At 46.8% G+C, this 22,049-nt stretch overlaps 1 protein-coding gene across 1 annotated transcript in view; it reads right to left on the bottom strand.

The window, feature by feature from the left end:
* Nucleotides 1-11,042, bottom strand: part of Pygb (glycogen phosphorylase B) — a 49,329-nt gene extending 38,287 nt beyond the window's left edge. Inside the window, exon 1 of the mRNA XM_032904400.1 lies at nt 10,691-11,042. Within this exon, the coding sequence (XP_032760291.1) occupies nt 10,691-10,933 (243 nt within the window). The 5' untranslated portion in view covers nt 10,934-11,042. The remainder of the gene's footprint in view (nt 1-10,690) is intronic.
* Nucleotides 11,043-22,049: the final 11,007 nt, after the last annotated feature.

Here is a 22,049-nt window from a genome sequence, read left to right as displayed (position 1 = left end):
ACCAGGGAGTGGCACTATCAGGAGGTGTGGCCTCAGCGCTGTCATTGCCGATGGGCTTTGAGGTTTCGAATGCTGAAGCCAAGTCTGGTTTCTCTCTCCTAGCGCCTGTGGATCAGGATGTAGAACTCTCAAGCTAATTCATGACTGCCTGCACGCTGCCATGCTTCCTGCCATGATGACAATGGTCTAAACCTCTGAACTGTAAGCCAGCCCCAGTGAAATAGTTTCCTTTATAAGAGTTGCTGTGGGGGTTGGGGATTTAGCTCAGTGGTAGAGCACTTGCCTAGCAAGCGCAAGGCCCTGGGTTCAGTCCCCAGCTCCGGGGAAAAAAGAAAAAAGAAAAAAGAGTTGCTGTGGTCATGGTACCTCTTCACAGTGATACATTGAGCAAGGCAATAGCAATTAAAATTGTAATTAAATCAAAGCTAAATGGAGTGGTATATGCCTATAATCCCAGCCGGGAGGCTGAGGTGGGAAAAGCTATACAGGGAGAGGTGTCTTTAAAACAAATAAAATGTAAAAACAAAATTACAGATTTAAGTGTTAACCTCACCCCAAAACCACCTTCCTATAAATCAGGACAATGTTAATGTCCTAGCCGAGTGTACACATAAATTAACCATCATAGCCTGTCAGAGTGAAGTATTAAAAATTAATAATAAGCCGCCTAGCTACCCAAAAAGAAGAAGTAGGGTCTTCGAGAACATGAACTTTTTACCCCTCCCTTGCTGTACAATGGTTCCCGGAACATTCTTGCATGAAAAGTTTCCTGGAACAGCCACAATGACCCCATAGCCTCAAGCCACAATTGACCCCTGTAAAATGTCACTGCCCTTAATCACAATGTCACAAAAGCCCTGGGTGTGTTGCCTAGTGTTACATGACTGGTATATGACCTAACTATATGGGCAGTTTATGGTTTAAATTCCCCTCCTCCCTCCTCTTGCTCCCCCCTGGTTTGTGGTTTTTTCCTTTATAAGCTCTGTGAAAATTCAGGTGGTGAACTCCTGCCCCTGCGTGGGATCTGAGTCTCGACCCCAGTGCACTGGTTACTGTCGATAAACCTCATGTAATTACAGCAAGGACGGTCTTGTGTGAGTTCTTGGGGGGTTTGCGTCATCCGAGACTTGAGTGAGGTCTCCCCCTCTGGGGTCTTTCATTGGGGGCTCGTCCGGGATGGGTGACCACCCTCGTCCAAAGACCCACTTAGGTGAGATAACATCTGTGTCTTTGTCTGTGTCTGTGTTTTTGTGCGGCTAAACTCTGGGTCTGTATTTGCTACTCTGGGTCTGTATTTGCTCTCGAGTTCGGGTTCTGGTTTCATGATCACTCCCATCTCGGGGCTGAGAGGAAGGCTTTCGTTTCTCAGGAGAAAGCTGTGAGTGTTGACAAGGCGTGCCTGGGGCTCACTGATTGCACTGCCCTGGGAGGCGTCCCAGGAGGTGAGGAGGACCCCAGGGGCGCCTGGGAATTCCATCTGGGTGCTTGAGGATTCAGTGATTCTCCTGGGTTGGAGAAAGACCTGCCCTCCTGGCCATCTGTATTTCAGTGGTTTTGTCTGTGTGTCTTAGGTCTTTGTTTTGTGTTCTGGTTGAGAAAGAAGAGTGATGTAGAATCCGCTCCCCTTCATCTGTTTTGGTGAGCTCACGGAAGCTCCATCTGAATCAGTTTGGTTTTGTGGTGATCTTCGGTGGCCAGTTGTCTTTTGTTCTTGTCGCACTTCTGTTTTTTGTCTGTTAATCTTTTGAGAAGCCTAGTGTCATTTGGGCTGGTTCTCTTGAGCAAAGCCACCAAGCTGACACTGAAGAAAGTACTCTTTAAGGAAAATCTAAGTCCAGAGGACAGCCGGTAACAGATAGGCTGCCCTCTGCTCTCTGTTTCATAGACAAAGTTGTGCTTATATTTACAATGGCCTTTTGTCCCAAGAGAGCCTCCTGGTTTAGTTGTGTGACTGAATGCTGTTTGCCCTCTTCAGTAACCTCTATTCTCAAGATTCTCTTGTTTCTCACCATCCCATTTGAGATGCTTGTTAGTAGCTGTTACAGGTCTTCTTTACCACTGAGGAAAGCGGAATCCTACTAGAGCCAGAAAAAATGTTTCGACACGGATGAAGGCCTCACTTCTGCCTGCTCTCTTAGTGCTCAGGTCTGCCGCCAGGCTCAAGGGTGGGTCTCTGAGGGGTTGGAAGGTACCCCCCACCAATCTGGCCAAGATAAGGAAAGGATATGAAGAGAATGTTACAGAAACTTGAAGGGGTTAAGTTAAGTTGCTGAGTTAGTATAAGTTACAGAGAGAAAGTAAGGTTAAAGAGAAAAAGGTAAAAAAAGAGAAAGCTGGGAAAAGGAAAAAAAAGAAAAGGAAGTTAGAGCTAAAAGAGATAAAAAGAGCGAGAAAAGGAACATATACTGGCCACAGTAGTTAGGGAACCTAGGAAGATAGTACCTGGCAACAGAAGAAAATTGCTAAAAGATCAGTGTGCCTAATGCAAAGAAAAAGGACACTGGGTCAGGGACTGTCAGAAAGAACAAGAGGGCCACTGGAGCTTCTTGGTCCTGGAGTGCTGGCTATGTACAGAGATAGAAGGAGTGTGGATACAGGGACCCAATGCTCTGTCCTATGCCCCCAGTGGGCCAATATCCAAAAAGACCAAGGTGCAAGGGGCTACTGGCCTTGAACAATACTTATGGACTGCCGAAGAACAGTGGAGGCGTGGGCAGGTAACCCACTAGTTCATAATCCCTGACTGCCCCTATCCCTTGCTCATGAAGAAAATTGCTCCCTAAAAATGACTTATGTGGGCTGCAAATGGCTGGGTGAGGCCATGTGTATGCATATCTACAGACTGTGTATGTGGAGCTTAAGACCTGTCTCAGTGCAGTACCTGATGCTGGGAGATGAATGGCAAGCGCTGTTCTGCTTGGGAACATATCCTCCTCCGGGCACTAACAATTATCACCCAATCCAGGACTTAAACTGTGATAGAGTGGCTGATGTTTGCCTTTGAATAGAGTGTCCCAAAAGATGGGACCACTGGTTTACTGCCATGGACTAGATTCTCCACGGTGGGGACAATCTGGTCCTGCTGCCCAGTCCGGACCTGGAGCCACCACAGCACAGGTGTCAAGTACTGGCAGAAGCCCATGGGTGGAGGAAAGACCTCTCGACTGGCTGATTGACCCCTTCTGAAAGCCGAGGACCTTGTCAGCGGAAACAGTTCTCTTCATGAATGAAGGTCAGAGATAAGTGGGTGCTGCCATGGTGGACAAAATGATGTCATCTGGGATGGCTGAACTTCTACACCCCCCAGCACATCAGCACCAGATGCCTTTGCCATCTCTTGGATGCCCTGGTGAAGCCAACAACTGTGAAGTACTATTCATTGCCCAGGAAAACAGGAGGGAAGAGATTCAGTGACATGGGGCAGTAACAAAGCAGATAAAGTTCGGGGAAATGGCTATGCAGGAGCCTATCCTGGTTACAGGCCTGCAGGGACAGCCACTGGGAACTAGGATTGGACTAAGGATGGCCTCACTTAGAATGTAAAACAGAAAAAAAGGCCCAAATTTTAAATGAAAAAAAAAAAAAGACAATGACACACTTGAGGGGAAAGCTATACTCCCCAGAGAACAAAAGAAAAGACTCACTTTGCCAAATACAGAAATAGACTCATTTAGGAGATAAAAAAGTTTGTCCAAGTAGTTAAGTGTATGTAATAGACTTTAAGATTTTGTGAGAGAGGCAGTGTATAAATGTCAATAAGTGAATGCTTAGCAAACAAACAGGGCAAAAGACCTAGAGTTTAGTGAAAAGTGAAGTGAACTTCACTGAGATAAAACCAGAAAATATAATCACAAGTATCTCCTAGTGCTTGTAGATGCTTTTTCAGGAATAGATAGAAGCTTTCCTCACCAAGCGAGATGGCCTCTGCAATCATCAAGAAGATACTGGAAGAAATCTTTCCCCAATTTGGAATGCCTAGGTAATCTGGTCAGACAACAGCCCTACTTTTCGTTGCCAAGGTAAGCCAGGATGTGGCCAGGTATTTGGTCGATTAGGAAATTACATTGTATTTACAGACCTCAAAGTTCAGGACAGGTAGAAAAATAAATAGAACTCTAAAAAGACCCTGACCAAATTGACCATGGAGACTGGCCAGACTGGGTGATACTCCTTCCCTCTTGCTCTCTTCAGAGCAAGAAATACCCTTCAGATTCAGCCTTACCCCTTTGAGATCTTAAATGGGGCCTCAGCCCCCCTGACTGTGATAGCCAGATGTTACTGAACCAACATGTCTTAGTGCCATAGTAATAATGATTTGTGTGCCAGGCTAAAAGACCTACAGGTGATACAGAAAGAAATCTGCTCACAGCTGACAGCAGCCTATGGGAGACCCTGAGTTCCAGGTCGGGGACTGCCTACACTGAGCCCAGACATTGGCCTCGCTGAAAGGACTGTACCTGGTGCTGCTGACCACCCTGCTGTCAATTCTCAGCCCCTCACCAGCCGTGTGCTAGCTGTTGGGGCTGAGAGCTGGACCTAGAGGAAATTCAGTCATGTTTGTCCTGGGTTCTATCAAGATGGAATAGGTGTGGGATAGGCTTGATTTCCATTACAAATGATGTAACGCTACATCGTTAGTACTCCTAACACTTCTTGGGACTGTGCCTCAGGGATCAAATCTGTAAAGTTTAGAAGTTCTAAAAGCTAGTCATGACCTTGGTGTGCAGGTTTGAATGTGTCAGATTGGAATCCTGATGCTAACGACTTAGTAAGACACAAAAAGGAGTTGAGAATTACTTAGGGGCTAAGGCTATCTAGGTGCTGCAAGGGCAGCACAAGGACATCTGCTGTTGCAATACAATAGAGAATTCAGAACTGCCATTCAGGAGTAATTAAAGACTCCATGAATAAACTTAGAAAAAGGTTAGACAAAAGGCAGACAGAAAGCATCAGGGATGGTTTAAAAGTTGGTTTAATAAGTCCCCATGGTTAACCACTCTCCTCTCTACTTTAGTTGGGCCCATTATAATTCTCATGCTTCTACTTACTTTTGGGCCATGTAATGCCTCCAATAGGCTGGTGGCTTTTATAAAAGAAAGAGTGAGTGCTGTTCAGGTACTGGTCCAACAACAACAGTACCAAGAGTTACAATGAGATGAACAATGGCTCTAAGATTAGAGCCAAAAAAAGAAGAAGTGGGAATGAAGTATTAAAAAATTAATAATAAGCCGCCTAGCTACCCAAAAAGAAGAAGTAGGTCTCGCGAGAACATGAACTTTTTACCCTCCCTTGCTGTACAATGGTTCCCGGAACATTCTTGCATGAAAAGTTTCCTGGAACAGCCACTAACGACCCATAGCCTCCGGCCACAATGTTCCAATGACCCTGTAAAATGTCACTGCCCTTAATCACAATGTCCAAAAGCCCTGGGTGTGTTGCCTAGTGTTACACATGACTAGTATATGACCTAACTATATGGGCAGTTTATGGTTTTAGAATTCCCTCCTCCCTCCCTCTTGCTCCCCCTGGTTTGTGGTTTTTCCTTTATAAGCTCTGTGAAAATTCAGGTGTCGAACTCCACTGCCCCTCGTGGGAATCTGAGTCTCGACCCCAGTGCACTTTTACATCGATAAACCTCATATAATTACAGCAAGGACGGTCTTGTGTGAGTTCTTGGGGGGTTGCGTCATCCCGAGACTTGAGTGAGGGTCTCCCCACTCTGGGGGTCTTTCAAGAGCAGAGGCCAAAGGTGCATGCTCACTGACAGGAGTCTTTTTCTCATCAACACTGAACAGCTTGCCAACCACCAGTCTAAAGCCAGAGGCCTGCTGTAGGGGCATTACCTGCCTTGGGGGCATTCCTTGCTGTTGGGACATTACCTGCTCTTGGGGAAGCCTTCTGGAGGAAAAGAGTACCTTTACACATACAAGTGGGAACACATCAGGAGACTAGTAAGGTCAGGATTTCAGCATTAGCTCCCACTGTCTCTACAAAGCTCCAGATGAGGTGCTCACAGAATGGCCAGGCTGCCAGATTACCTGCCTCAGCAGCTGGTCCAGACACACTGCAAGGCCATACAAACTCACTGTGACTATCTTCTTAGAAGAGCTGTTTTTGTCTTCAACCTACTGATACCATCAGGCCTCATACCTATGTTATGAAACTCCAGGGGTTACTCAACCAATTTTTCAAAGACCTACACAGAGACCAAGCACCTGCACACGATAGCAACGTGATTTTGCTGACTCTTGTAAATGCATTTAATCTGCTATTTGCTCTGGTGGTTCAAACTGAGTTTAGCTCCTGACTTCATACTCAAATTTAATGCATCCTCTGCACTTGTTAGCCACAAAGAGAAGTAGGCACCTTTAGGGGCAGACTCCTCAATCAAGGCACATTCAAATATCTTTTACTTCATTTTTAGCAAAACGTTCATAATACAGATGCAAGTGCCAAGATCTTTGCTTTAATCTTTCTTTTCTTTTTTGAGACAAGGTCTCACACTTTAATATTTTGAATGTATGCTCCCTGACCTTGGAACGAGTGTACTCAGAAGTCCACTACTTAACTGAGCATGCTTAGGAGTAAGCCACTCCTGTATATCCACAGGCCTTCGGAATAACATTTCAATGCCTGCTCTGTTCTCAGAGGGCATTGCTTTGGAAATAACTTCCATACCATAAGTTTGCTGTAGATCATAAGTCTTGTTCTACCTATACCTTGGCTATGCTTATTTTAGCTTGTGACTCACCAAGGTTCAGACCCAGTGTTTGACTACGTCACAATGTTTTACTTTCACTGAGGCCTTCTACTAATTTGAACCTTTGATGTTACATGTTGTTCAAATCTTTCTGGATAGACTTTGATTTTTGGTCTTCTTTCTTCTTTTTCTTCCTCCTCCTCCTCTTCCTCTTCCTCCTCTTCCTCTTTTTTTCTTCTCCTTCTCCTCCTCCTTCTTCATCTTCCTTCTCCTTTTCCTTCTCTTCCTTCTCCTTTTCCTTCTCTTCCTTCTCCTTTTCCTTCTCTTCCTTCTCTTCTTCCTCTCCTTCTTTCTCTTCCCTCTCTTCCTCCTCCAAGGTAGGGTTTTACAGCATAGCCCTGGCTAGCCTAGAACTTACTATGCAGACCAGGCCTTGAACCCAGAAACCAGCCCGCCTATGCCTCAAACCATGTGCCACCACACCTAGTGAGACAGGTCTTTGGGACAGGGTCTCTTGAATGGTTCATGCAGATCTCAAACTTGCTGCATAACAAAAGATAGCCTTGAACTCTTCCGGTTCCCAGCATTTCTGGATAAAGGGAATGTCAACATTAAATGGGGGCATTTTACAAGCAAACATAAAACCTGACCTGTTAGAACGACAAAAGCTTCAAAAATAGACTTCCTAGCTCAACTCTTTGTTTTAAAGATGAAAAAGCATGAGGCTAAGAAAGGCTAAAAATTACACCTAGCTAGCTGGTATGGGGTAGCACTCAAGGCCATCCTGGGTAACACAGAGAGATCCCACCTAAAAGGGGTTGGGGTGAGAGGTGTGGGTATCAACCCAAACACATATCACAAAGTGGGAAAATGAAAAAAATCAGAATGGAAAGGAGTTTGGGCTGAAAGTATTCACACTCTCAGTGATAAGTGTACCCAGAAAGCTTCAGACCTTAGGTTTGATCTCCAATACCACCAGGTAAAACAAAAATTGAAAAAAGGGTTAGATACAGGTCCCTTGCTGTGCAGAGGTCCCTAAACTGGGTGCCCTCCAAGGGGCTGCCATTTCAGGATGAACTTCTAGACCTTGTCAAAAAAATTACAAGAATCTATATTACGAGTGTAATTACAGTTTCTAACAAACCTCCATGCTAGGGCAGGAGACATGACTCTGGTTAAAGCGCCAGCTGCCAGAGGACCTGGGATCAATCCCAAGCACCCACACCACAGGTCACAACTATCTGTAACTTAGGTCCCAGGAGATACCATCACCCTCTTCTGGCTTCTGTGGACACTAGGCTTGAGACTGGTGTACAGAAATAATTAAGAAAAGCCAAAAGCACGATGCCACTAAGTAAAAGAAAAATCGCCAGCCACAGAAGGGTCTAAGAAAGTCTTAGGGCTGTACACTCCTAAGACTGAACAAACGGACGGCTTTAAAAACTAGGAGCTGCCAGGTGACTCAGCAGGGGAAGGTCACAGCCACCAACCTGATCCATGTAGTGTTCCCAGGACCCACACTCCAGAAAGAACTGACTGCCGAGAGTTCTTCTCTGGCCCACAGCACATGGATTTTGGTAGGGGATGCACCGGCCTCATGCACATGTATGCACACTCACACGCCAACAAAAAGTTTTACATATAATAAGAAGCAAAGTGAAAAAGAAAAAAGCCCCAAATGTTTCTACCAGGGTAGAGAAAGGAGGCAGAAAACAAACTGAGCCACACTTCCAATGTGGCTTAACTACACTTAACACTGCTCTGCTAGTCCATGCGTTTTCTAATCTCCCCTCCAGCGAGCAACTTTATCAAATAGGCCACCGTGCTTTCAGATCCCTCAGGCACTGCCAGAGCCTGGGATGCCTCTGAGGTGTTTTGTTGGAGGTACTCGCCTCACATGGTACAGAGAGGTAGGCGGACTGGCTAATGGTCAGCATCAGTTACCGGGACAAACACTGAAAACCTGGGTATCAAACACTCACATCCGGGCTCTACCACTGTGCCACACCTCTCCTGCCTCTTGAGTGAGACAGGAGACTATGCTAAGGGTACCTCAAACTCTAAGGTAGCTGAGCCCACAGGAACACACCACCATACCTATTCAATAGACTGCTGTCAGAGAGGACTAGACTCAGGACAGGAGCCCTACTGTGTCCTCCAACTCCTGGGAAGTGACCTTGAAGTGACCTTGAAGGTGCAGGCAGAGCTGTATCCCTTGCCATCCACTGTTTGGACAACACCAGTGAATCTGAGCAACACAGCTCTTCCACTAACAAGGCATTCTGGGGGAGTCTCTGCTCCTGGCCAGCTTCCCTGGCAGTTATCCCAAGCCCTTGTTGCAATAACCTGTTTTAGCCATTTGGGGCCACTTCGTTAGAAGCTGCCTTGCATACTAAATAGGAAGAAGCCCGACTAGCATTCTAACAGCCTGTCCTCATCATTTTATTCCAGGAAGGGAAAAAGCCTCAGAATGAGCTTGGAAAGCAATTAATTTTAGTCTTAGCAATTATCAAATATACTTTAATGCCCTATAAAAATTACCCTAAAGCTCCATCAGTAAGGCAGCTGTTGGGTGCCCAGGTTTCTACTGCAAATCAGATAGATCACTACTAACTGGCCCCAGACAGGCAAGTCTTTTCCTTGCTAGTTTTCATTCTATCTTAAAACAGGGTAGGCTGAATTCTCTGTACCAAAGCAGAAAAGAAAGGAAGGAAGGAAGGAAGGAAGGAAGGAAGGAAGGAAGGAAGGAAGGAAGGAAGGAAGGAAGGAAGACAGGCTAAGGAAAATCTTGCAACAGGAAGATGTGCAAAAAAAAAAATATGATACATCCATAAATTGACCTGGAGCTCTGTTTATGAGTGAAGCCACAAATGGTTTGGGATGAAACAAAAGCCACAAAATTGTGCAACATACAAATATGCATACCTGTGTATTTAGGAACAGAAATTACTTGGAAACATAAATGGCGAAGAATAAGGACCACTGGGGCTGGGTGGAGCTGGCACAGGCCTTTAATCCCAGCACTGCCTTTAATCCCAGCACTGCCTTTAATCCCAGCACTGCCTTTAATCCCTACACTTCGGTGGCAGGCTGCTGTGTCTTCATGGGTTTCAAACCAGCTTAATTGTGTAGAGTTAACAGGCCAGCAGACAGGGCTGAGAAGTGTTGGAGTGGTGAGAACTGTCAAAAGACTGTGGTCATGTATTTTGTTTCCTACTAAGAACAAAGGTTTGCAAAATATCGAAAGCAACTTCCAAACAAGTTTTGCCAAGGTGGAAACCTCAAAGGCAGCCTTCCCTGTGAGGATTCCATCTTTGAGTTTCTGATCCCTCCCGTTTTAGGTAGGGATTACAAATGATTTTCTTCTCTTCAGCCTCAGAATAGGGGGTGAGGGGAGACAGGGAGCACGGGACAGGACAATTCCCAGCAGATTACTGATCCCACCCCTTTCCAACTCATAAAACTACCATATCAGGTTCCAGTCCCCTGGTCGTCACTCGGAGCTGAGCTGCAGAAAAACAAAGGGGGAGGGGAGTGGGGAGTAGAGGAAGCACCAACACTGCAGCGGCTCGGAAGTGCACAGCTGGACACCAGCCGGAAAATCAGCCTGGACTACGCAAGAGCAGACCCCTAGGGTATTTCACTGGGACACTCAACTCCGCCGAGGGCAGAGAGGCCTGGCTCCATACTGCCAGATTCCAGACAACAATATACAGAGGGACTGACTGAGGTGGACAAGGGCCACCCAAAGCCCTACTTAGGGATTGAGGACTGCGAGCCGGGGAGCAAGGGGATGGTTCTCAATTAAAACGAAACCCGCTGGCGACGGTATGCACGCGTCCTTCGAAGGAGGATGCATAACTCTACTGTCACTTCATTGGTCACTGATGACCACAGAGCAACAGGGACCAGGCCCGTGGGCGATACTGGGGGGCGGGGCCCGCCCTGCCTTAAGCTCGGTCTCCCTCCTAGGGAGGGCGGGCTGCTCACCTTGGGGTCCCGCTCGTAGTAATGCTGTTGCGTGCGGATCCAGCGGCCCACTAGGTGGTCGCGAACCGTGTGTGCCAGAGCGAAGAAGTAGTCGCGGGGAGTGGCCACATTGCGGTCCTTGACCAGCGTGAAGTGCAGGTGCCTGTTGAAGCTCTTCCGCACCTCGGCCACGTCGCCTAGCCCGGCGATGCCACGCACACTGATCTGCTTCTGCCTCTCACTGTCTGTCAATGGCTTCGCCATGGCGCCAGATGAGGTAGAGGACGAAGGATGAACCAGGAGCGAGCAGAGAAGCCTCTAGTGCTGAGATGCTGCGGCGTCTCTGGCGCCAAGGACTGCAGCGGAGGCCGGCTGATACGGATTGCGCCTGCGCACTGCGCACTGCGAGAGGGCAGGGCCCTTGTCGATGGGCGTTCCCTGAGCTGGAGGCGGGACCTCGGAGGAAGAGAACGTGAATGGAGAGATTTCAGCCGGGAAGAGAGCCTGGACAATCGAGGGGAAATGATTTATCCCTTTTACTGGTGTATCTGAGGCTGGAAAAACCGGACTGCAGCTTCCCCATACCTGAGATTTACAACCTTTATGTGTCAAAAGTAGAAACAGACCAGTGGCTGTGCCGGCCATACTGGAAGGCAAACTCTTGCCATCCAGGGACTTCCTGGAGTTTCTGGGGCTGCAGGCACTGACTGGCTCTGCACAGAATCACCAGATGTCCCCTTTAAGACTGTGCACTGAGTGCTGAGGTGCAGCTGAGTCCTGTTAGAGTTAAAAGACGTGAACACATGCTTAACAGGCAGCCCCCAATCCCTGCTAGGGCTCCTACCAAGCCGACAGGTAGTGATGAAAACACATCCACGAAAATAAAAGGTTGTTTGTGCAAAAATTAAAATTTCAGAAGTCACACCAGAGTTTGTGCCTCCATGACACTTCACTTCAGCTCTAGAGAACAAACTGCACGGAACGCCTCAAACTGCTGATCTTGGCTGCAGTGACAAACACAGAAAACCAGCTGCAAATTAAAGATACAGCATTCTCTCCAAGGATGTGCGGAGGCTTCTGTCAATAACAACCCCTCTGCTGGTTAAAGAGAATTCCACCCAGCAAGAAGTCAGCCATGCACGTGGAGAGGTGGGAGAAACATTTCGTTGATGGGCTGGAAAGCAAGTTGTTTTATATAATCATACATCATAAACACAATAATACATGGCAGGTAGCAATAAAAGGATATACAGGCCTTGCAAATAACAGTGGTCTTGGTCTGTAAAAGAACTTTTCTCTTAGCAAAATGAAAGAGGATGTACAGCCTGACCTTAGTTCCTCTGTGACAACCTTCCCTTCAGGCAGTTTTGGCAAATGTTTGTTTTCCGGATAAAGGGTGGGGGTTTTTAACAAGGCAGCACTCAACCTACCTAAGTAAACTTTAACCCAATTTAATCCAACATAACTGGCCACCAAGCTATCATAAAATAATATATTCATACATACATGTATGATTGTATGAATACACATACATATATATGTATACACACCACACACACACATATGTATATATGTATGTGGGAAGCAGCTTCCAATGCCACTGCTTGGCAATACTTACTGGGGAGCTCTGTATTGAGACCCTCTAATCATCTGCACCCAGGGCTGTCCTGTAAACTCCCTCGGCCCCAGAAAAACTACCTTTCCTTATTCTGGTGAAGCTTTCCCCACAATAGTGAGGTCGGTAACTTGCCTTCCTTTGCTCCTTTAGGTTGGCTGATGGGGATGCAGAAGTTCCTGCTTGTGGAGGTAAAGGTTGCCACAGGGGATGTCATAAAAGTCCAGGTGTAAAGCTGGAGGTATAGCTCAGTAACAGTGTGGTTTGCACAGTGGAAACCCTGCATTCCACCCCCAGCTCCAGAGAAGGCAAAGACAAAACTCCAAGTGTTGTTCCTGGTTTGATGGTTCCAGAGTTAACTTACCTCAACCTCTCCACAGCCACAGACTTCTTGGGAGACAGCATTCGGGAATGCTTCCCCCTGCTCTTGCTCTGCTCTGAAATTCACTCCACACTTCATCCTTGTGATTCTCAAACCAGCAAGATCAAATTTCAGCCACTGATCGGGGAAGGGGGTGGCTGTGGGGTTCCTGGACTCTGGCTGATGGAATCTCCCTGAGAGTGACTGGGCAGTTCCGAAGTCATCCCAGTGTGTGCGCCCTCTTGACACTTGCACAGTCCTGGGGAACAGATTACAAGCTTTCAAAGAGCTAGCCATGCCTGAAGTCCCAACACTGGCTGAGGCCGGCTTCAAACTTTTCTGTTCTGACTGAGAGTATACACCTACTATGTGGGAAAGGTTCACCTACCTACTTTGACACAGAACAGGGGAAACTGATCCTATTGCTCTAATGATCTGTACGCTCTACAGTTGTTAACTCAGAGATGTGGAAAATTGAAGCTCCCTGCATTCCAGGCAATACTGCTGGCTTCTCTATGCTGGCCAATCAAGTGTTAGATAACCACAGACCAGACCTTTCAAGAAATGGAGGTAAATGGCAAATACATTTATTAGGCTGGACCTGGTTAAATGGAGACCCCAAGTTGGAGTGACCTGGTGACATGGAAGCCCTCCCTCACCGTTCTGGTTAATTTTTATCAACTTGGCAAAAGCTAGTCATCTGGGAAGTGGAACCTCAGTTGTGAGAATGTCACCATCGGATTGGTCTGCAAGCAAGTGTGGGAGTCACTCTCTTGATTAAGGCTCCATGTGGAAAAGCTCAGCCCACTGTGGGTGGAGCCTTGGGCAGATGGTCCTGGGTTGTAGAAAAACGAAAGCTGAGTGAGTCATGGTCTCAACCCGAGTTTCAGAGGAGACGAAGATTTAAACCACAGCACAGGGTTCACAACCATAGAACACACCCGGTCTCCCAGCCTAGCCCTGCTTCCCCTAACCTCAGTCTCCTCAGCTGCGTTTGCCCTGGTTTTTAATTCCATCCAAGAATCTTCCCATCTCCCAGACTTCACACGTTAGCATTTCCACATTAGTCTCCTCTTGACGGACAGCAGATGCTGTTCAACACTGCCTTGTGTAGCCCAGATGTCAGCTGAAGCTGAAATTACTAAACTCATCCTACACAAAAACAACCGTCTACCCTAAAGACAGATGCTGGAGAGAAAGCAAGGCTTTCTGGGAAAGAAGAAACTTTGCTCACAAGCATCTCCTAAGACTGTGTGAGGTCACAGACACAAGACATGGCCAGACAGAGGAGAGAAGCAGACGAAGAAAGAGAATGAATTCTTATGTCCTCCCTGGGACTAGGTGCACAGAGACCTAGGCGTTTAAGTGTTGCTATTTTTTTTTTTTTTTTTGTCTTCTTTTCATGGTTTGGGGTTTCTGGTCACAGCAGCTTGGTAGGTATCTTTAGCCTTGAAGGGAGGAGAGAGGCTTGGCAGCTCTAGGTCAAGTTCTCTTCAGATTATAGTCCCAGCAGCAGAATGCTTTCCCAAATGCTTTACATGTCGGCATGCAGAGCCAATAAAATCTGACCCAAAGGTTATGGGAGAGAGAAAGAGAGAGAGAGAGAGAGAGAGAGAGAGAGAGAGAGAGAATGAACAGAGATGTCAAGAAGCTTGGCATGGTAGCACATGACTGCCTGTAATTATAGCAATGGAGAGGTTGAGGCAGGAGGATTGCCTTAGGCTACATAGTGAGTTTCAGGCCAGCCTGAGCTACAGGGTGACTCTCTTTCTCACAAGAAAAATAAAATCAAAAAACAAACAAAGACAGGCACCCTGTGGTGGTTTGGATAGGTTTGGCCCCCATAGATTCATGTGTTTCGATGGTTGGCCATAGGAAGTGGCACTAATAGGTGTGGCCTTATTCAAATAGATGTGACCTTGTTGGAGGAACTCAATGTGTAGGCTGGCTTTGAGGCCTCCTATACCTCGCTCTGCCCAGGCTGGAATCAGTGCCTCCTCCCAGGCTGCCTTCAGCTGAAGATGTAGGACTCTCAGCTCTTCCAGTACCATGTCTGCCTAGGCACTGCCATGCTTGGATTGTCTATGAGTGTTTCTTAGCAGCCCTTACTGCTTATATAAGCTTGGGGAGGAAGCCTAGGAAATCTGGTCAGATTTAGGAACTTCCTGAAGTTACTGGGTTGTTTGCTTCCTGAATTTGGTTTTTGGTTCATTTATATAGGTCATTCTGGCCTTTCTCACAGATATTAGCTTGAGTACTGTAATTAAATGCTGAGCTGCCTACATCCTGAGTTTTAATCACCTTCTCTCCAAGTTTCAGCTTTTTATTTGCAATGTCTTTTTGTTCTTTGAAATGTTCATACAGTGTATTTTGATCGTATTCTACTCCCTTTTTCAAACTCTTCCCAGCTCTACCATCTCTCCCTACCCACCCAACTTTGTGTTCCATTTTTTCAATTCATCAAGTCCAATTTGTGCTCCCGGTACCACCAACCTACCAGCGAACACATCTATTTTTTTTTTCAAGATTTGTATTTTATCTTTTTAAAAATTTATTTTATGTATATGAGTACACTGTAGCTGTCTTCAGACACACCAGAAGAGAGCATCAGATCCTATTAAAGATGGTTGTAAGTCACCATGTGGTTGCTGGGAATTGAACTCATGACCTCTGGAAGAGTAGTCAGTGCTCTTAACTGCTAAGCCATCTCTCCTGCCCAAGATTTGTTTGTTTGTTTTTTTTTTTTGAAGATTTATTTATGTATTATGTATACAGCATTCTGCCTGCAGGCCAGAAGAGGGCATCAGATCTCATTATAGATGGGTATGAGCCACCATATGGTTGCTGAGAATTGAATTCAGGACCTCTGGAAAAACAGCCAATGCTCTTAAGCTCTGAGCCATCTCTCCAGCCCCAGGGACCGCACTTTAAAACAACAAACAAACAAACAAACAAACAACTTTGATTTTCCCAGAAACTATCCTCAGGTAGGGGTGGGACTTCATGACTACCTCTCCCATCTCCATGCCAGTATTTTGTCCGGCTAGAGCTAGTGTAGACCTTGTGTATGCTGTCACAACTGCTGTGAGATTCCGTGTGCAATGTCATTTCCTTACAGTCATACACCATCTCTGGACCCTACAGTCTTTCCGCCTCCTCTTCCATGACAACTTCTAAGCCTTGTAGGGAGGGGTGTGGAATAGACCTCCCATTTAAGAATGAGCACCATAAGATGGAATATTTTATCCAGAATAAATTACTATACAAGTGGCCTTCGAGTCTCTAAAAGGGTAATCTAGAAAATCATTACCACTATAACCCAAATGCCAGAGGTATAATCTACAGGAAGCCTTGTGGGAACTGGTAATGTAATGGCCAGCTACACTTCCTCAACACCAGTGACCTTTTACCTTTGTTTCTGTCACACTGGAGTAAACCCAGCGGCCCATGAAGGCCAGGCAATTGCCCTTGGCTTGAGACAGGATGCCGTTGCATCGTCTAGGCTGGCCTCAAACTAATCTTTCTGCTTCTACCTCCTGAGTACTTGAGAATCAGTGAGTGCCACTGTACCTCACGCCAGAATCTGGAATAATTTATAAGAGCCAGTGTATCTTTAAGTCTCCCCATATCACCAGAACTTCTCTGAAATGACCCAGAACCCCTTGGGTCACACACACTAACATCACTGGGATGTCTGTGGCTTCAGTATTGACCACCGACTCAGGATGCAGCCTAGCCTTTTCTGTTTCTACATCAATAACACTCTACATAAAAGCACTCGAGAAACTGGCAGTACATACAAAAGCTAAATGACCCTTTCTTGACCTTGTGATTCTACTCCAAAGAAAACACCCAATGGAATTGCTTATGTTCCCCTGAAGTCATGTGCAAAAACGTTACTAACAGCTCCATTAAGTATCCATCTGGAAACTATGTAAATGCCTGTGAATCCTTGAATGGGTATACATATTGTGACACGATCACATATCCACAACCATTATTCCTGCTAGTGCACATGAACAGTGTATTGTGGTAGAGGCCAGCTCGGAAGAACATGTCCAGAGTGCTGCTACAACATGAAGCTGTCAGATGTCAGCGACATGACTCCTGAGGTAGGTACAACTGAGGGGAAAATATCTTGGACCACTCCTTTGTAGTAACAAGGCAGGTACCAGCAGGAAGGTCCCTTTCCTCATGGGACGCATTATGGGGCAGGAGTAGCCACGGCCTCGGCTGTCATCCACATTTACCTCCTTGTTTACCCTGCACCAGCTGGGCTCCACGTTCTTCCTCAGGTCACTGATGTTCTGCTTGCCTGTCCTCAGTTAGATGTCTGTCTTCTCACCTTGTCCCCAAAGTGACTGAGAAACCCACTGTAGATGGCAGTCTCCCAGGAGAAGCAGCTGGCCCACTGGTCTATGCTGGAGTCTCTCCTGGGGTTACCCTTCGCTGCTGCTTTGGTTTCCTCCCAGGCACCCCTATCTTTGGATGTCCCCGACCAGAGCGACCCTGTTTAGACTGTAGGTCCCATACTTCCTGAGGGGAACTCCAAGCCTAGACTCTTCCTGCAAACTACTGTCTCCCTGCAAGGGCTACCGTACCTTTAGTTTTTAAATACTTATTTTTAATGATGGTTCTTAAATGCTTTAACCTTCCTTGTAGCCCACCACCCAGAAATAGTGGAAAAGAAAAGATATGGAGGAAGTGGACCTGTTTAGAAAGGTTTTTTTTTTGGAGCAACTTCAGTCTGTGTTGTCTGGAAATTGGCAGTTCAGTTCATAGGTTAGCAGGTGGCAGCAGCTCGATCCATTCGCAAACACTTCATGGATCTACCAGCAGTCCGATTCGGTAGACTCATGTCAGCAACAGTGATGACTGACCTAGCAGAGACAGCCAGGCCTCAGCCTCGGCTCGAGTCAACAGGAGGGACCAACAGGGACATCAGGAGTTCTCGGCTGTGCCTCTCTCAGGGAAGCAGAGCTCAGTGAAGACTCGAGACCCACAAGTGTTGCACAGTTAGCTGTACCAGCAAGCCAAGCTCTGTCTCTGTCACCCCACGGAGTCCTAGTTATACCCTCCAAACACCACGTGTCCTCCACATGCCTTGCCTCTGTACCGGTTTTGCCTCAGCACCTGTGTTGCCTTACCATGTGCATCCAATTAGTCCATGGACTCGAGAAGAAACTGCAGTATCCCGCCAGAAGGTTTTTTGATGCATTTTTCTCTATGGAGTCCCAACAAATGTAGCTCGAATAACAGTGTAAGGAGGACCAATACATGTGTGTCGTTAGCGAAGACTTCATCATGTGTCCTTCCATTTGGTTGCTTTAGCAGAACATCCTTTCATTTGTGTCTGCCTCAGTGAAACGTTCCTTCACGAGTCTGCCTTAGCCTTTCATACCTGTGTCCACTTTAACGAAATGTTCCTTAAGGTGTTTGCCCAGCAAAACACCATCTAACTGACTTTCCAAAGAACCCTTAGGTTTCCACTCCAGGCTACTCTCTGCACCACCACACACATACCACACACCCCGCCCCCCTGCCCCAAGTCCTTTGGGTAGGCATCGAACTGCAGCAGAGAATGGGGAGGTGGTAGTTGAAGGCAGACATTAAGCCAAAGCCGGTGGGTGTCCTGATATGCCAGTCTTTAATCTGAGAACTCCGGAGGGAGAGGCAGGTGAATCTGAGTTTGAGGACAGCCTGGTCCACATAGCAAATTCCAGGCCAGCCAAGGGTAAGCAGGACCTTATGTTCAAAAACATAGAACAAAGCTAGATAAGGAAGGTACACACCGTGTGATTCTGGTCATGTGACATTGGAGGGTTGACACCAACAGGTATCATAAGGGGGTTGGGGCGTAGCTTGGTAGCACATGTTGAATCTGCAGAACCCAAGATAGATGTGTTGTGATGGAAACCAGACGGCTGCCAGGACCCAGAGTGAGACTCTCCAGGGTGACAGATGTGTTCAGTGTTTTAGGAGCATGAACTACAGAAGGGCATGCGTGGATTTCAGAAGATCACTCGAATAGTCGTCTTAAGATCCGAACATTTTACTGTATGAAAACGATATCTAACCAAGGAAACTCTTTGGTAAAGGCAGAAAACAAAGCTGCAGGGGGAGAAGCTGTGCCCACAGTGAACCCTCAGGACAGCCCCGAGTCCCTGTTGAGCATCAGCTCCTGCAGAGCAAGGCCAGCAGAGACTCAGCCAAACATGGAGCTCTGTCTAAGGGGAGTCAGGGAAGAGTTCTTGCCAAAGGTCTGTTTGCTTTGTCTTGCTGCTGAGCCCTGGCTGTTTGATTTGGGTGGAGCTCTGCCTGGGAGCGTCCACTGACAAGGCAAAAGAGCAGAGGACCCTACAAGGAAATGCCAGGCAGGGTGAAGAGGGAAGGCCCACATGACACATGGGAGATTGCAATTTCCTTCACTCTTCTGTGCAGACTTTTCTCAGCTGACTGACCGTCCCTCAGGATCGCCAGCTAGCAAGTAGGCCTGGCCCTGCTCTCAAGATTTAACGAGGCAGCTGCAGATCTGAAAACAGGCCTGAGGGTTGAAATAACAAGAGAGTCTGCTGCATTCTTTATGAACAAAAACAACACACACACACACACACGCACACACACACACGCACACACGCGCGCACACACAAAACCCCATAGAGGTAAAGCTTGACTAAAGAGACCTGCCTGAGGAGAAACTTGTTTTTATATGATTTCCCTTGCAGTGTGATACCAGGAGCACAGGACCTGGGAATTTATTCCCGAATCTATGCTACCACTTTGCAAACTGCTTTACTGACATAGTTTGCGTACCATAAGCTACCCGTTTAAAGTGCACAATTCAAGGGTTTTTATTGTGTTTATAGAGTAGTGCCACCATTTTTATTTGTCTTAGGGTACCCATTGTGGAGGAGAGATACCATGACCAAGGCAACTCTTAAAGGGATAACATGTAATGGGGGCTGGCTTACAGGTTTGGAGGCTCAGGCCATTATCATCACAGCAGGAGGCATGGCAGTGTCCTGGCAGACACAGTGCTGGGAAAGGAGCTGAGAGTCCTACATCTTGTTCCTAAGGCAGTCAGAAAAGACTCAGCATTCCCAGGCAGCTAGGAGGGTCCCAAAGCCCACCCATACGGTGACACACTTCCTCCAACAAGGCCCAACCTCCTAATAGCGCCACTCCCTGGGCCAAGGGATATTCAAACCACCACATTATTTAAGTTTAAGACCTCTTCAAGGTCTTCCACGAATCCTGCAATCTATACCTGTCTGCAGTCACTTCAGTTCCTCCATATCTGCTCTGGTAAGCTACCATCTCGATTCTGTCTTTACTTTGGATATTTTATGTAAGCCAAGTCATAGAATGTGAAATCTCTTGTGTCTAGTCCCTTTCTCTTTCCAACCCTGGACTGAGGAGTGAACCTATAGCCTTTGTATACACGCTAGACAGCTTTCCCCCACACATTTAACCACAGCACCAGCACTTCATTCCTTTTAAAGGCTGAGTAACATTCCAGTGTGTTCCTTTTATTTATATCTTGTCTGCATGAAGGTCTGTGTACCACATGCATGGCTGGTGTTGACAGTGGCCAGACAAGGGGAACACATGTCCTGGAACTGGAGTTATATAGATCACTGGAAACTGACAAGTGGGTGTGGGACTAAAACCTGGGTCTTGGAAGAGCAGTCAGCGCTCTTGACCAGTGAGCCATCTTTCCAGCCTGAAAGTACCCATTAAAAATAAATATGGGGTTGGGGATTTGGCTCAGTGGTAGAGTGCTTGCCTAGGAAGCGCAAGGCCCTGGGTTCGGTCCCCAGCTCCGAAAAAAAGAATTAAAAAAAAAAAAAAAAGAACACTAGAAAAAAAATAAATAAAGGTCATTTGAAGGTCTGGGATTATGGCTTAGTGGTAAGAGTGTCTAGTATGTGGCTCTCAACCTTGGGGGTGGGGAGGGACCTTATTCTTTGAAATCACCTACTCCTCAGAAAGCTCAAACCCTATTTTTACTCCCACATCTCTCTCATGCCTTAAAACAATTTCTGGCAGACCTCTAAGCTTTGGCGGTTTGATTTGCAAAGCCATTTTACCCTAAGCTGTTCTCCCTGGGTGGGTTCCAACCCTGAAGCTGTGTTTTCAGAGCGCCCCAGCCTAGTAGATATCCCACTGCCTGGCTCTGTACCATGGGAGCTCAGCAGGGGCTGGGGGTGGCTCAGTGGAAGAACATGCAGGCTCACGCTCTGCCCTCTTCCTCGGAGTTTTTGGAGACAGGCTGCCTTATAGGGGGTGTCTGCTTGAGAACTATGCAAATCGTGCAGCCCACACTAGGATTTACAGGGCAGCACTGAGCCTCTTCCATAGAAACCTTTTAATCTCTGCAATCAACGCAGGAGAGGACCCAAGATTGTTGGATAAATAAAGGCATGGCTGTTAGGACTAGAAGCGTTGTTTCTCACTGTGTCTACTTTCCCAAGCATCGCAGAGCACATTTTTAGAACTAAGGCTGATTCTTTAGGGTAGAGCCCAGCCTGTACTGTGTGGGCTGGTGTGACCAGGAACACTTCTCTGGCAATGCTTCCTCCACAAGGACTGAGGTAACTGGCTTGGGGTGAGCAGTCTCTAGTTCTGTGTCTGAGTGGCTGCCTCTCGTTACCTGACTCACTGGGCCCTAGAGAATCCTTGGATCCATTGCAAGAGGGAGCTCGTTGTGTGGTTCCTGACCCTAGTGAGCACAGAAGATGTAGTGATTGATACCTGGCCCAGTGACCACTCAATAAACCAAAGCCACTGCTAGTCTTACCCGACTGAAGAAGAGATCTAAGTGTGCTCCCTGATATTATGGTTTGAGTTAGTCCATCATGCACTGTATTGGAAACATAATTTCTGATGTAACCCTGTAAGGAGGCGGAGCCCCAATAAAAGATGAGCAAATGGAGGTGATTATCAGGAGAGTGGACCGGTCTTCTTCAGTGTTATGAATGCATCCAAAAGCCAAGGATGGTGGGTGGTACATGCTTGTAACTCCAGGATGGGATGGTGGAGACCAGTAGATTCTGGGGGAATCCTAGCTCTTTTGCTGAACAGCAAGCTCTTGATTCAGTAAGATAAAGCTTGCTTTAAAAAAAAATGATAGTAGATACTTGAAGTCAACTTCTCACTTCATGTGCACGACAGATGAGCATACACACAGAGAGGGAGGGGGGAAGGAGACGGGGGGGTCTCCTTGCTCTTTTCTATTGCCTTCTTTTCCTATTCTGCTTTTTATCCTACGATATAGCATGAAGGGTCCCACCAGAGGCCTGAACCATGGTCTTGGACTTTCTGACTTCCAGAACTGGTAGCCAAAGGCATTTCTATTCAGTATAAATCACCCAGGTTGTGGTATTCTGTTACAGCAGCCAAAA

Source organism: Rattus rattus, chromosome 5 (assembly GCF_011064425.1).
Source record: "Rattus rattus isolate New Zealand chromosome 5, Rrattus_CSIRO_v1, whole genome shotgun sequence".
Lineage (NCBI taxonomy): Eukaryota > Metazoa > Chordata > Mammalia > Rodentia > Muridae > Rattus > Rattus rattus.
The sequence above is the reverse complement of the archived record's forward strand: the minus strand, read 5'-3'. Positions and strand labels throughout refer to the sequence as shown.